At 40.2% G+C, this 15,074-nt stretch overlaps 1 protein-coding gene across 3 annotated transcripts in view; it reads right to left on the reverse strand.

Annotated features, from left to right (window-relative positions):
- The window catches only part of mkln1 (muskelin 1, intracellular mediator containing kelch motifs), a 31,560-nt gene extending 29,023 nt beyond the window's left edge, over positions 1-2,537 (reverse strand). Inside the window, exons 1-2 of one of the 3 annotated variants that reach the window (XM_053415281.1) lie at positions 2,370-2,537; positions 929-998 (exon numbers count right to left, since the gene is read on the reverse strand). In XM_053415281.1, coding sequence (XP_053271256.1) covers positions 929-998; positions 2,370-2,449 — 150 coding nt within the window. In that variant the 5' untranslated portion in view covers positions 2,450-2,537. The remainder of the gene's footprint in view (positions 1-928; positions 999-2,369) is intronic. The other 2 variants (XM_053415280.1, XM_053415283.1) reach the window with 2 other exon arrangements.
- Positions 2,538-15,074: the final 12,537 nt, after the last annotated feature.

Below are 15,074 nucleotides of genomic sequence, written 5' to 3' on the forward strand. Positions count from 1 at the left end.
TCATGAGTGACAGAGGTTTGTTTTGCCTCATCTGACTGGCTCCTCTGATCAGCATTTATAGAGATCGGCGATCAAACTAATTAGAGGGAATATCAGCAGATTCTGATCGGCCTTTGATCTTTATTGTAAAATATTTGCATCGGTTGAAGATGCACAGCTTCATACTGTATAGGACTACTTGTATACAAGGAAATACAACAGAAACCTCAGAAAGGCTGTAGTTATTTTAAAAGTGTAAGTTAAGAACTTCAGGTGATGGGCAGTAGTCTCTCCCTCGCACTCGAACGGCCATTTTCAAGGCAAACCCTATGTAAAAACATAGTGCTGACAGTAGAAGCTTCTAAGCTGAACCGCAGACAGAGTGAACAATGGACAACCGCAACGTGCAGCAGAACCGCGGCATAACCGCAGCAACTGGGGCCCGGGTTTAACACTGTTAAGAGTGTATATGAAGGATTAGTGGCATTAGAATGTACTAGAGGCACCAAATTTTGGTTTTAATGGCTAAATTGTTTCTCTGGGAGGAATGCCCTCAGATCGCCATGGCTGGCTATTTTCTATTTTTCACCACTTACTGGCTGTACCATATCATTGTAGAAATCCCTGATTGTGTTGTTTATTGTAGAGCTATGTGAAGCGCAATCCACATCAGTGGCCCATTGCCGCTGCAAAATGAAGGTAGCAGTAACCTGGAAGTCCCACTGAACTTCAGAATTTGGTCTTGTTAATTCCAATGTACAGAGCATCCAGTTCATAAAGTATGCATCTCCTAAAGCATTCTGTCTTCCTATCAGGTAATAGACACTTTTTACTGCACAACTCTTGGTACATAAACAGGAGTCCTTTTTAAGTGTGTTCTATGTAGCATGCCATCAGACATAATGTAGCTTTAAGATGAGACTTGGTGTCTGGGTAGCAGTGGACGTACCTGAGGAGGGTAGTTGCTCTCCGAAGACCACCTGGAAGACTGATCGTTAGGTTTGTCCACCAAGATATTCCTAAAACAAAACAGTAATAAAGGAGTTTGTGTATGTATTGTATAAACCATAAAAGAAACAAATCACATATGGTGCTTTCAGACAGCGGGTGGAAGGGTTGATGACATCTCTAACATGCAACAAATATCTCAGGATGAAAAAGCAGTGCAACGCACACAGAAGACAACGACGAATTTCATGTGAGTTTGTGGGGATAAGAGCCAACACCTGTGTCGATGTGCTCGAAACAAAACACGTGATCTTCGCAGTGGAATTAATACGCACAACATGTATCTGCAGAGTACCTCACTGCATTGTGCATGTGTGTCAGGCAAATTGTGGAGAAAGTCCGTGCCTATTTCTCCAGAGTTCCTCAGCAAGATACGTCTTAAAACGAACATAGACATACTACTGTTTATGTGTATGTCAAATCATCACATCTTTGGGGTACATATTCATGAAACGTGTTATACTGATAAGGCCACATCTTTCTTAATATAGGTAACAAACAAAGCGTTTTACTTGTTCAAAGCTTTTTTTCCAGCTCTCTAATTATCTAAAACGTATGCTGCCCCCAGTATCGGAACACAAAAAAATGACAAGAAATTTTAATCCGTGTTTTTATGCTGTTCATATACTTATCTTTAGACAGTAGATGGCTTTTACTTGGCCCTGCTATATTGTTCTGTCAAGAGCAATGGGTTTTTAGCAAATTATTACTTCTAATCTGTATCTTTGTGCTGAACCAGCAACAGGAAAATAATCTACAGCTATGGCGGATTTTATTCGTAAACGCAGAACAGCAGTTTCAGGTAAAAGCGGTTTGGTCAGCGATCATAAGGAGACACTATAGGCCAGATAACGTGGAGGTTTGTTATGAACATAGTAGGATACGGAACCGAATTTGTAAATACCACGCCGTTTGAACATCTTGATGGTCTGAAGTATCATGGATTGTACTGTATTAAGTAGTGACGGGTTATCATCCTAAACAGGCATTTCACAAGATAAGAAAATATTAAATTATATAGCAACTGAAGCCGTGTACAGTGCAAAAGAAAAACTCCCATGTACGACATTTTCAACATAATACATACTATGTTTCAAAGAACACTCTAAACATTGTCTTAACGAATATGCATTGTTTAATTGACACTGTAGATAGACACATTAAACACTAGAGTGAACCACGACTAATTTGACTTTTGGGTAGCTAAGTAACAAAATCAAATGCCTATGATGCTACGGACGAAGCTACTGCTAGCTTGCTCGTGTCAGACGAGCTAGGCCCTCGGACCGGCTCGAAAAAATACTGGTGCACTATTGAAAATGGCAGACAGACTGACAAACCCTGATGCATAAGCTGGGGCAGCTACAGTGTGCATTACTCACTCGGGTAAATATGTAGAGGAGTAAGAGCTCCATTTGAACACGCTAAAACTTAGAATTCTGCTCTCAGGGACGACAGCCATCTTGTTGACAGAAGATAACAAGCAGCGGGAGCCTACCACGGGGTGAGCTGCGGTAGTGACCGCTTTAAAGAAACAGTACACCCTGTTCCCTTTGTGTACAGCCGATGCCAAGCCTGACGTCGACCCGCACAGCCAGAGCTCCGCTCCAGTCGTACGCATGCGCCAAGACCAGAGCCCCTGTTTTGGAACTGCGCATGCACTACCAGTTTGATGCAAAGAACCAAACCCTTGAAGGCTGCCAACATTATATGTTAATTTTTTTTTTTGTCTTCAATACAAAGTTTGTTGATATTAATCATTTATCAATATCAATGTCGGCCATAATAAACACAAATCTAAAGCAGCTGTATCTCTACACACATACGCCGATTTTATGATACACTATATATATATATCGTTTATTAACTTTATACCAATTTTGTTTGATTTTTAAAGGATATATCTGAGTGGAGATACAGAGGGAAGTTACTACGAATAGGTGTTCAGTTTCCTTCTCTTAGTGGCATGGCGTTGCAAGACACATGAACTTCATAGGCTTGTAGTAATTCAGTTAATGTAGTTTATTAATTTGAGTGTAGATTAGGAAATGCAAAAATGGTTCAATGGTTTTATATCGCCATGCATGTTTATTGGTGGATTTACAAATGAAAAAAACCCAAATTATATGAAACGGCTCTTTATTATTGTACTCTTACCCCTGCATAGATGCAAGGATAGATACATGCTGCCTCTACTCTATCCTCGGCACTGTCGCAACGACTGGTGGCCTTCTTGTTGTAATCTTTTTTCCATCCTGTCCTCAGTGTTCTGTTTCACTATGGAAAAATAGTTAAAATAAAAACAATATGTAGGATAATACACACAATATCAACGTTAAACCCTATATTCAGGAAAAAGTATGTTAGAGAAAATTACCATGCCATACAACAGTTTGTGAACCCTGGTCAAATGTGAATGACTGTGAATAGTGAAGTGAGTATTATATGAACTGATCTCCAAAAGGCAATAATAAAAATGCTTTTCAACATTTTAAGCAAGATTAGGGTATTTATTTTTTATTAGACAATTTGGGATATTTTTGTAATTAAAAAAAAATAAATTCAACCAATTTTCCCCCACAAATTCAAATGTCTTTAAATATACATTAACATGAACCCGACATATTGTAGCAAACGGATAAATGGAGGCAGATGTGGTATCTTTCAGTATGCACACATTCAGCTACACAAAATAATACAAACATACATCTTTGAACCTGTGTATTATTTGAATAGCTTAGTATTGAATGCACAATAACAGGGTAGCTCTGTTTATGCATGGTACTAGGCCCAGTTTAATAATACGATTTTATAATACTCAGATTCTGCCGTTGATAAGTCTGTGGGTACGTACTTCTGAAGTTCGATCCCCAGTCTGACCCATCTGCATGCCGAAGTCTCCTTGGGCAAGATGCTGAACCCCGAATGGCCCCCCATAGAATAACTAAGTGCTGTGAATAGATGCACTGTATGAATGTGTGTGTGAATGGGTGAATGTAAAACTGCACTGTAAAGCACTTTGAGTGGTCAGCAAGACTAGAAAAGCGCTATATAAATACAAAGCCATTTACCATTTAAAAGGTTTTATCATATCGTAGATCCTGCATAACTTGACCACCTTCTGCCATTTTAACTTGCGATTTATCCAGGGACTTTTTTATCTCTTCCAGTTGAGCTCCAAGTCCTCCATCAGCAATTGTGGCCTGTAGGGGGAGATTATTAGACCTTCCAAATTCCAATTCCTTCAGTCTGGCATTTATACTCCTAGTTGCACCAATATAGCAGAGGAAGTATCTGTGAAGCATAAAAATGCCACACCCCCTTTTGTAAGACACCAAATTTAGGTCCCTTTCCCTGAATTGATTGTCGTAAACATCCATAGGTAGAGTCCGAATAATGTAAAGTAGTCGAGGGAGAATGTTCATCTTTACTGCACTTATCCTTGAATTAAGACTCAGAATGGGGAAAACGTTTCATCAGATTTTTTAGAGATAATGGCCCGTAATTTGCTTCTGCTAGTTTTGAAAATTCCTTTGTTATATAGCTATTCCCAAATATCTTAATGTTTCAGTGTGCCATTGAAGATTTGATCTTTCCTGCAAGTCCTTTGAGGTTGTAAAATTCAAAGTCATAACCTGTGTTTTGGATATGATAAGCCTTTAGCCCGATAGTTTCCAAAAATCCACCAGCAGTGTCATCAATCCTATAAATTACTTTTCAGGCTCCTCCAAATAAATCAGAACATTGTCTCTGAATAATGCTAGCTTTTTTCCATCCCTACCACCTTAATGCCTTTAATTGCTTTGCACTGTTATATTGACTGACTTACAGGCTCAATAAACAATGCAAAGAGACATTCATTTATTAACGTGTCACTAACTCTGTGTCTTTTACCTCCCATAGTCTCTCGCTCTCTTTTTCTCTCTCTTTGCAGGTATCTCCGACTCCAGAGCTGCAGGATAACAAGTGTTATTATTATTATTAATATTATTATTAACAAAAAGACCTTTTATTACTAAATTACTTAATGAAATGTTGCTGCTATCATTATTAATCTATTGCTTCTTTACACTGTTTTTCCCCCCATTATAACTAGTCACTGCACAAGTGTTCCTGGTCTCCTTCTCCCTATCTCTCTCTCTCTCTCTCTCTCTCTCTCTCTTCTCTCCCCTTTTTTCCTTATTGTAGGAACTGTTGGGTTTCTTCATAAACAAGGGTAAGGTGTGTACCTTCAATGTAAAGTGCCTTGAGATAATGTATATTATGATTTGGCTCTACAAAAAATTGAATTGAATTGAATTGTAATAATCCTTTGCTTAAAGGGACAGACCTTTGCCCTCACACAGACTATTTCTACTGTCAAACACTAAAGAGGAGGGGATGCAGACGGCTACAACAAAATGTATTTATTGATACAATTTCAATGTTACAGCACCCAACCTGGCACAGAGGTAAGGATAGCCTGGGCTCTAAGTGCCACTCATAAGTGCGGAAACAGGTGAATGGGCATTTCCCAATCCAGAACCCCCTCCCTGACACCCCGCATCTTTAAGGTCACTGAAATTGAAAAACAGAGCATCTCTTCATGGCATGACACACAGTATTGCAAGTAAAATTCTCCACCACAAAAACACACCGTGCTATTCTCAAGCACACATGCAGTGATACTAGAGTTTTCATGAGCTCCCTCAGCTGGGTACCCCCCCAGTCCAGTAACTATAAGCTGCTACTTTAAAATCTGTCACCATTCAAATTAAACACAAGGACATTAACAAGTAAAAATAATTACAAATACATAAATCATCTTAAACACCAGTTAACTCTTGCAGGGTTCAAGACCCTCCCCCAGGGTGTGGCTTTAGCGTTGGTGCGGCGTAACTGAAAGTCTGTTTGGGGGCAATTGCCAGTCCAGCGTAGTGAGGCTTCTCCTCGTCAGGACACCGATGAGCAGGCAATAGCACTCCTAAGTCCACACTGTCACTACCTCACCTGCCTAAAGCAGGAACCTAAACGGCATGCAAACCTCTACTGCCCTGTAACGCTCACCAAGCTCCAATCCTCAGAGACACACGTGGCCGGTCAAACTGCCCCCTCTCACAGGTGTAATGACTTTCTCCATCCCTCCCTGGAACACAATGTCACTCAGTACAATACTGTCTCCCTTTAGTTTCTCTGTTCCGCTCCTCATGCCTTTTGCTTAATCATGTCTGACTTAATTACGCTTTTAGCTTCAGCCTTATTGTAAGTTACTGTCACGTTTACTTCGGATTTCTTAGTTGCTTCCTTTGCATATTCATCTGCCAATTACTCCACTCCATCCCTACATGTGCTTGAACCCATATGTATCAGAATCGGGAGATGGAGGACCCAAGAATGCACGGTCACGAAACAGATTAGCAGATAAGGATTTAATTTCAGTCCAGGTCGGTACAGGGGTAATCAAAAACACAAAGCAAAAGTATCCAAAGGAGCAGGCAAAAAGAGTAATGGTAGGAAAACCGGCGATCGTCATACACTAAAAAAATAAAACCGTACTGTAAAGCACTTTAGTGGTCATCAAGACTAGAAAAGCACTATATCAATACAAAACCATTTCCTCTAAATTCTCCTACTTTTATCAGTTTGTCAGCTGCCCCACCAGAAACAAGACAATAGAATTCCTGTAGGCTAATGTGATGGTAATCAGTTTGATGCAAAGAACCAAACCCTTGAAGGCTGCCAACATTATATGTTAATTTTTTTTTTTGTCTTCAATACAAAGTTTGTTGATATTAATCATTTATCAATATCAATGTCGGCCATAATAAACACAAATCTAAAGCAGCTGTATCTCTACACACATACGCCGATTTTATGATACACTATATATATATATCGTTTATTAACTTTATACCAATTTTGTTTGATTTTTAAAGGATATATCTGAGTGGAGATACAGAGGGAAGTTACTACGAATAGGTGTTCAGTTTCCTTCTCTTAGTGGCATGGCGTTGCAAGACACATGAACTTCATAGGCTTGTAGTAATTCAGTTAATGTAGTTTATTAATTTGAGTGTAGATTAGGAAATGCAAAAATGGTTCAATGGTTTTATATCGCCATGCATGTTTATTGGTGGATTTACAAATGACAAAAACCCAAATTATATGAAACGGCTCTTTATTATTGTACTCTTACCCCTGCATAGATGCAAGGATAGATACATGCTGCCTCTACTCTATCCTCGGCACTGTCGCAACGACTGGTGGCCTTCTTGTTGTAATCTTTTTTCCATCCTGTCCTCAGTGTTCTGTTTCACTATGGAAAAATAGTTAAAATAAAAACAATATGTAGGATAATACACACAATATCAACGTTAAACCCTATATTCAGGAAAAAGTATGTTAGAGAAAATTACCATGCCATACAACAGTTTGTGAACCCTGGTCAAATGTGAATGACTGTGAATAGTGAAGTGAGTATTATATGAACTGATCTCCAAAAGGCAATAATAAAAATGCTTTTCAACATTTTAAGCAAGATTAGGGTATTTATTTTTTATTAGACAATTTGGGATATTTTTGTAATTAAAAAAAAATAAATTCAACCAATTTTCCCCCACAAATTCAAATGTCTTTAAATATACATTAACATGAACCCGACATATTGTAGCAAACGGATAAATGGAGGCAGATGTGGTATCTTTCAGTATGCACACATTCAGCTACACAAAATAATACAAACATACATCTTTGAACCTGTGTATTATTTGAATAGCTTAGTATTGAATGCACAATAACAGGGTAGCTCTGTTTATGCATGGTACTAGGCCCAGTTTAATAATACGATTTTATAATACTCAGATTCTGCCGTTGATAAGTCTGTGGGTACGTACTTCTGAAGTTCGATCCCCAGTCTGACCCATCTGCATGCCGAAGTCTCCTTGGGCAAGATGCTGAACCCCGAATGGCCCCCCATAGAATAACTAAGTGCTGTGAATAGATGCACTGTATGAATGTGTGTGTGAATGGGTGAATGTAAAACTGCACTGTAAAGCACTTTGAGTGGTCAGCAAGACTAGAAAAGCGCTATATAAATACAAAGCCATTTACCATTTAAAAGGTTTTATCATATCGTAGATCCTGCATAACTTGACCACCTTCTGCCATTTTAACTTGCGATTTATCCAGGGACTTTTTTATCTCTTCCAGTTGAGCTCCAAGTCCTCCATCAGCAATTGTGGCCTGTAGGGGGAGATTATTAGACCTTCCAAATTCCAATTCCTTCAGTCTGGCATTTATACTCCTAGTTGCACCAATATAGCAGAGGAAGTATCTGTGAAGCATAAAAATGCCACACCCCCTTTTGTAAGACACCAAATCTAGGTCCCTTTCCCTGAATTGATTGTCGTAAACATCCATAGGTAGAGTCCGAATAATGTAAAGTAGTCGAGGGAGAATGTTCATCTTTACTGCACTTATCCTTGAATTAAGACTCAGAATGGGGAAAACGTTTCATCAGATTTTTTAGAGATAATGGCCCGTAATTTGCTTCTGCTAGTTTTGAAAATTCCTTTGTTATATAGCTATTCCCAAATATCTTAATGTTTCAGTGTGCCATTGAAGATTTGATCTTTCCTGCAAGTCCTTTGAGGTTGTAAAATTCAAAGTCATAACCTGTGTTTTGGATATGATAAGCCTTTAGCCCGATAGTTTCCAAAAATCCACCAGCAGTGTCATCAATCCTATAAATTACTTTTCAGGCTCCTCCAAATAAATCAGAACATTGTCTCTGAATAATGCTAGCTTTTTTCCATCCCTACCACCTTAATGCCTTTAATTGCTTTGCACTGTTATATTGACTGACTTACAGGCTCAATAAACAATGCAAAGAGACATTCATTTATTAACGTGTCACTAACTCTGTGTCTTTTACCTCCCATAGTCTCTCGCTCTCTTTTTCTCTCTCTTTGCAGGTATCTCCGACTCCAGAGCTGCAGGATAACAAGTGTTATTATTATTATTAATATTATTATTAACAAAAAGACCTTTTATTACTAAATTACTTAATGAAATGTTGCTGCTATCATTATTAATCTATTGCTTCTTTACACTGTTTTTCCCCCCATTATAACTAGTCACTGCACAAGTGTTCCTGGTCTCCTTCTCCCTATCTCTCTCTCTCTCTCTCTCTCTCTCTCTCTTCTCTCCCCTTTTTTCCTTATTTTAGGAACTGTTGGGTTTCTTCATAAACAAGGGTAAGGTGTGTACCTTCAATGTAAAGTGCCTTGAGATAATGTATATTATGATTTGGCTCTACAAAAAATTGAATTGAATTGAATTGTAATAATCCTTTGCTTAAAGGGACAGACCTTTGCCCTCACACAGACTATTTCTACTGTCAAACACTAAAGAGGAGGGGATGCAGACGGCTACAACAAAATGTATTTATTGATACAATTTCAATGTTACAGCACCCAACCTGGCACAGAGGTAAGGATAGCCTGGGCTCTAAGTGCCACTCATAAGTGCGGAAACAGGTGAATGGGCATTTCCCAATCCAGAACCCCCTCCCTGACACCCCGCATCTTTAAGGTCACTGAAATTGAAAAACAGAGCATCTCTTCATGGCATGACACACAGTATTGCAAGTAAAATTCTCCACCACAAAAACACACCGTGCTATTCTCAAGCACACATGCAGTGATACTAGAGTTTTCATGAGCTCCCTCAGCTGGGTACCCCCCCCAGTCCAGTAACTATAAGCTGCTACTTTAAAATCTGTCACCATTCAAATTAAACACAAGGACATTAACAAGTAAAAATAATTACAAATACATAAATCATCTTAAACACCAGTTAACTCTTGCAGGGTTCAAGACCCTCCCCCAGGGTGTGGCTTTAGCGTTGGTGCGGCGTAACTGAAAGTCTGTTTGGGGGCAATTGCCAGTCCAGCGTAGTGAGGCTTCTCCTCGTCAGGACACCGATGAGCAGGCAATAGCACTCCTAAGTCCACACTGTCACTACCTCACCTGCCTAAAGCAGGAACCTAAACGGCATGCAAACCTCTACTGCCCTGTAACGCTCACCAAGCTCCAATCCTCAGAGACACACGTGGCCGGTCAAACTGCCCCCTCTCACAGGTGTAATGACTTTCTCCATCCCTCCCTGGAACACAATGTCACTCAGTACAATACTGTCTCCCTTTAGTTTCTCTGTTCCGCTCCTCATGCCTTTTGCTTAATCATGTCTGACTTAATTACGCTTTTAGCTTCAGCCTTATTGTAAGTTACTGTCACGTTTACTTCGGATTTCTTAGTTGCTTCCTTTGCATATTCATCTGCCAATTACTCCACTCCATCCCTACATGTGCTTGAACCCATATGTATCAGAATCGGGAGATGGAGGACCCAAGAATGCACGGTCACGAAACAGATTAGCAGATAAGGATTTAATTTCAGTCCAGGTCGGTACAGGGGTAATCAAAAACACAAAGCAAAAGTATCCAAAGGAGCAGGCAAAAAGAGTAATGGTAGGAAAACCGGCGATCGTCATACACTAAAAAAATAAAACCGTACTGTAAAGCACTTTAGTGGTCATCAAGACTAGAAAAGCACTATATCAATACAAAACCATTTCCTCTAAATTCTCCTACTTTTATCAGTTTGTCAGCTGCCCCACCAGAAACAAGACAATAGAATTCCTGTAGGCTAATGTGATGGTAATCTGGGAGTACAAGAGGCTGGGACACCATATTTGTCTTTGTGTATTTAAGAAGGGGCTCTCTTCAGAAAGGATCAACATAGACAGTCACAAAGATCTCAGAGCGAAGATGCAGGACAGTCAAATATTAGGATCTTATATAGGAGGACTAAGGCTATCTCTCAGAACCAGCTCAGACTGGTTCTGTAAGCGCAGGATGGGAGAGGAATCTAAACACAGACAACTGATTTACATGTGTTTCCTTTGGACATAAGCAGACATACAGTGCCTTGCATAAGTATTCACCCCCCTTGGACTTTTTCCCATTATGTACTGTTACTAACTGGAATTCAAATAGACTTAAATAAACTTTTTCCCGTTTGATCAACAAAACATGCATAGTACTTTGGAGGTGCAAAATAAATTTTATTGTGACACAAACAATAATGAGAACAAAAAAGTTGACATCTGTTGGGTGCATAAGTATTCACCCCCCTGTGTCAATACTTGGTAGAACCCCCTTTCGCTGCAATTACAGCTGCAAGTCTTTTGGGGTATGTCTCTACCAGCTTTGCACATCTAGAGATGGAAAGGTTTGTCCATCCTTTTTGGCAAAAAAGATGAAGCTCAGTCAGATTGGATGGAGACCGTCTGTGAACCGCAATCTTCAAGTCTTGCCATAGATTCTCTATTGGATTGAGGTCTGGGCTTTGACTGGGCCATTTTAAGACATTAACATTCTTTAATCCAAATCATTCCTTTGTAGCTCTGGCTGTATGTTTAGGGTCATTGTCCTGCTGGAAGATGAACCTCCGCCCCAGTCTCAAGTCTTTTGCAGACTGCATCAGATTTTCTTCAAGGATTTCCCTGTATTTGGCTCCATCCATCTTTCCCTCTATTCTGACCAGTTTCCCTGTACCTGCTGAAGAGAAGCATCCCCACAGCATGATGCTACCACCACCATGTTTCACTGTTGGGATGGTGTGCTCAGGGTGATGGGCAGTGTTGGGTTTTCGCCACACATAGCGTTTTGCATTGAGGCCAAAAAGTCTCATCTGACCAGAGCACCTTCTTCCACATGTTTGCTGTGTCTCCCACATGGCTTCTGGCAAACTCCAAACGAGATTTTTTATGGATCCCTTTCAACAATGGCTTTCTTCTTGCCACTCTTCCATAAAGGCCAGATTTGTGGAGTAGACGACTAATAGTTGTCCTGTGGACAGATTCTCCCACCTCAGCTGTGGATCTCTGCAACTCCTCCAGAGTAACCATGGGCCTCCTGGTTGCTTCTCTGATTAATTTTCTCCTTGTCCGACTCTTCAGTTTGGGTGGACGGCCTCCTCTTGGTAGGTTTGCGGTTGTGCCATATTCTTTCCATTTTCTTATGATGGATTTTATGGTGCTCAGAGAGATGTTCAAAGCTCTGGATATTTTTTTATAACCTAACCCTGCTTCATATTTCTCCACAACTTTATCCCTGACCTGTTTGGTGAGCTCCTTGGTCTTCATGATGCTGTTTGTTCAGTAATGATCTCCAACAAACTCTGAGTCCGTCACAGAACAGGTGTATTTATACTGAGATTAAATTGCAGACAGGTGGACCCTATTTACTAATTATGTGACTTGCAAATGTGACTTGTGAATGCAATTGGTCGCACCAGATCTTTGTTAGGGGTTTCACAGTAAAGGGGGTGAATACATATGCACTCAACACTTTTCAGATTTTTATTTGTAAATAATTGTGAAATCCATGTAATATTTCCCCCCACTTCCAAATGATGCACTATTTTGTGTTGGTCCATTACATAAACTCACGATGAAATAAATTTGAATCTGTGGTTATACCATGACAAAATGTAGAAAAGTCCAAAGGGGGTGAATACTTGCAAGGCACTGTACATTCAGTTCTTTGGGGAGTCTAAAGGGTCTGACAGTTTTCAGGTCAACACAGTTCAGACCATAAAACAGCTCAGGTAATAAGGTATTTGGACAGTTTGTGTATGTAGATACAGGTCATAAACATACATACTTCACACATACTTAGTTAATTTTTCCGTTACACTAATGTAGGGATGCATACAGTTCCAGCCCCCCTGCCCATACAAGAGCAGTACAAGCCAAAGGTACAAAGGCAACCCACGACCACACGGTCCTTCAGAAATTGGTCTCCAGACTCAGAGGAGGCTGTGAGTGACTGCTTTGTGTCTACTGAGTGGAATGTGCTGCAGGAACCACATGGCAACTCGGGGTCACACATTGCATTAGTGATGTCGCGAGTTGTGTCGCAAATACTCAATCTGACGCCTATGGCCCTCACGGACCTCTTGGACTATGATAGCAGGCCCATAGCCCTCAAGGAGGAGAGGAGATAATCTACCTCTCGGTTAGCAAATTTCCTCTGTCCTGTCCGGTTGCTACCGTGGACCCCTGTGTGCCAATCCTTGCTCACTGGCTTCATCCTCGACCTGAGGTGGTGTATGACCACAGGACGCAGGAAGGGGAGAGGGGCGGAGATAGCCCTCTTATGTGATACTCTGCACTCGCCTCTGTGAGTCGACTCAGACCCCCTAAGGAGGCCCTCTGTGACATCGCTTCACAGGTCTGTCTCCGGTGCAGGCGTCCGAATGACTCACAGCCTGTCCCTGGTAATCTCCGGTTAGAAGAACACTGTAAAAAAGATGGAGATGTGATGAGAGCAAACCAATTCAACCACTTTGACAGGTTTGATAGCCCTGCTGGTCCTCCTGCCACTACCTGTCCTGTCCACCTTCCTTCACCTTACTCATCAGCCATAGATCTTGCTCTCCCCCAAGAGGCCATCATGGACAAAGCAATATTTTATTGTAAATATATCGTTTTCTCGACTAACACATCATCTACAAATAATGCCTTACCAATTGATCTGTCTATAATACAAAAAATGTCATTTACAAGGACTGAATGGTCGAGGGTCTGTATTTATATAGTGCTTTTCTAGTCCAATTAAAATGCTTTACAGTACAGTAACTGAAAACAACATGGGCTTACAATGCTCAATTGCAGAGAGGCCTTTTCCAACAAATGCTTTCTTATTTTTCTACTCTATCCACTTCTTCTTGTTCAATAGCAGTTGGCATTACCACCACCGGAGTGTGGATCAGATAATTGACTTACAGGCTAACTTGTTGATGATGGTGTTCTGATGCACCACTTGTCCAAAATCACTGGTTTTACGCATGATTCGGTGCACCAACTCGTATTTCCACAGCCATTTCCAAGCAAGTTTATCCTATGACTATAGCCTGTCTGGTCATTTAGGATTAAGAAAAACATAGTTGTGTCAGCCGCTATTTTTTCTGGCCTGGATTTAAGTCTGACATAGTAAAGTTATGTTGTTCATGCCATACCTACTAAAACAGCCTTAGATGACAATGATCATAAAATGAGTGGGGAGGCAGTCGTCCTCTAACCGAAAGGTCGGCAGTAGGTTCCCAGTAATCCCCACCTGCATTATAGTATGAATGTGTGTGTGAATCAGTGAATGGCCTAAAATTGTCCTGTAGAATGAGAATGTCATGTTTCTTAATATTATTGTTACATTGTTTTTTTTGCAATTTTTGCATTCTGTCACCAAATAAACATTCAAAATATACATAAACACATTAGGAATATTAGGAACCAATAAAAACGAGTTTGTACATCGTTTGTAGCCTGAAGGCTAATAATACGGTCTGATCATGTTTGTGTTAATGATTTATTAAAAAGCCCATTGCATACAGTATATATTAATATTGCTATTGCAGATTGATTTGTCCACTATGTACGGCTAATGTCAAAGCTTTCTATGTCAGAAAATGGCCATTGAAAGTTATACTTAGCAGGCTCTGTTTGTTGGTAGAATATGAGGAATTCAATAAAATGGGAGACTTAACCCGGCTGTGGCTGAGGGGCAGAGCAGTTTGATCCCCAGTCTTCTCCATCTGCATGCAAAGTCATTTCCCCTCATAGAACAAGCAAGTGCTGCTAATCGATGGACTGTATGAATGTGTATGGGTGAATGTAAAACTGTACTGTAAAGAGCTTTGAGTGGTCAAGACTAGAAAAGCGCTATAGAAATACAAAACCATTTACGCACAACCGATCCAAGTTGAAGAAAGCAGTTGTAAGAACCACCATGCAGCCTGCGATTGTGTAAATAAATATTGTCGGTTTGTTCTTAAATTATCCAGGTTTGTAGTTATATTTTTACACAGTAAAAATGTATTATGTTTAGCGTGTCTGCTGTATTTAATTATATTCTGTTTTGGGAGCAGTTTGCGACAGTTGAGGATGCCATAATGCAGTTCATTGCACATGTGTTGTTAATGACCCCATAAAAATCGTGGTGAGTGGGAAGTCTGAGCAGTGCATTACAATAAGTTTTGACTGGG

Source organism: Pleuronectes platessa, chromosome 22 (genome assembly GCF_947347685.1).
Source record: "Pleuronectes platessa chromosome 22, fPlePla1.1, whole genome shotgun sequence".
Taxonomy (NCBI): domain Eukaryota; kingdom Metazoa; phylum Chordata; class Actinopteri; order Pleuronectiformes; family Pleuronectidae; genus Pleuronectes; species Pleuronectes platessa.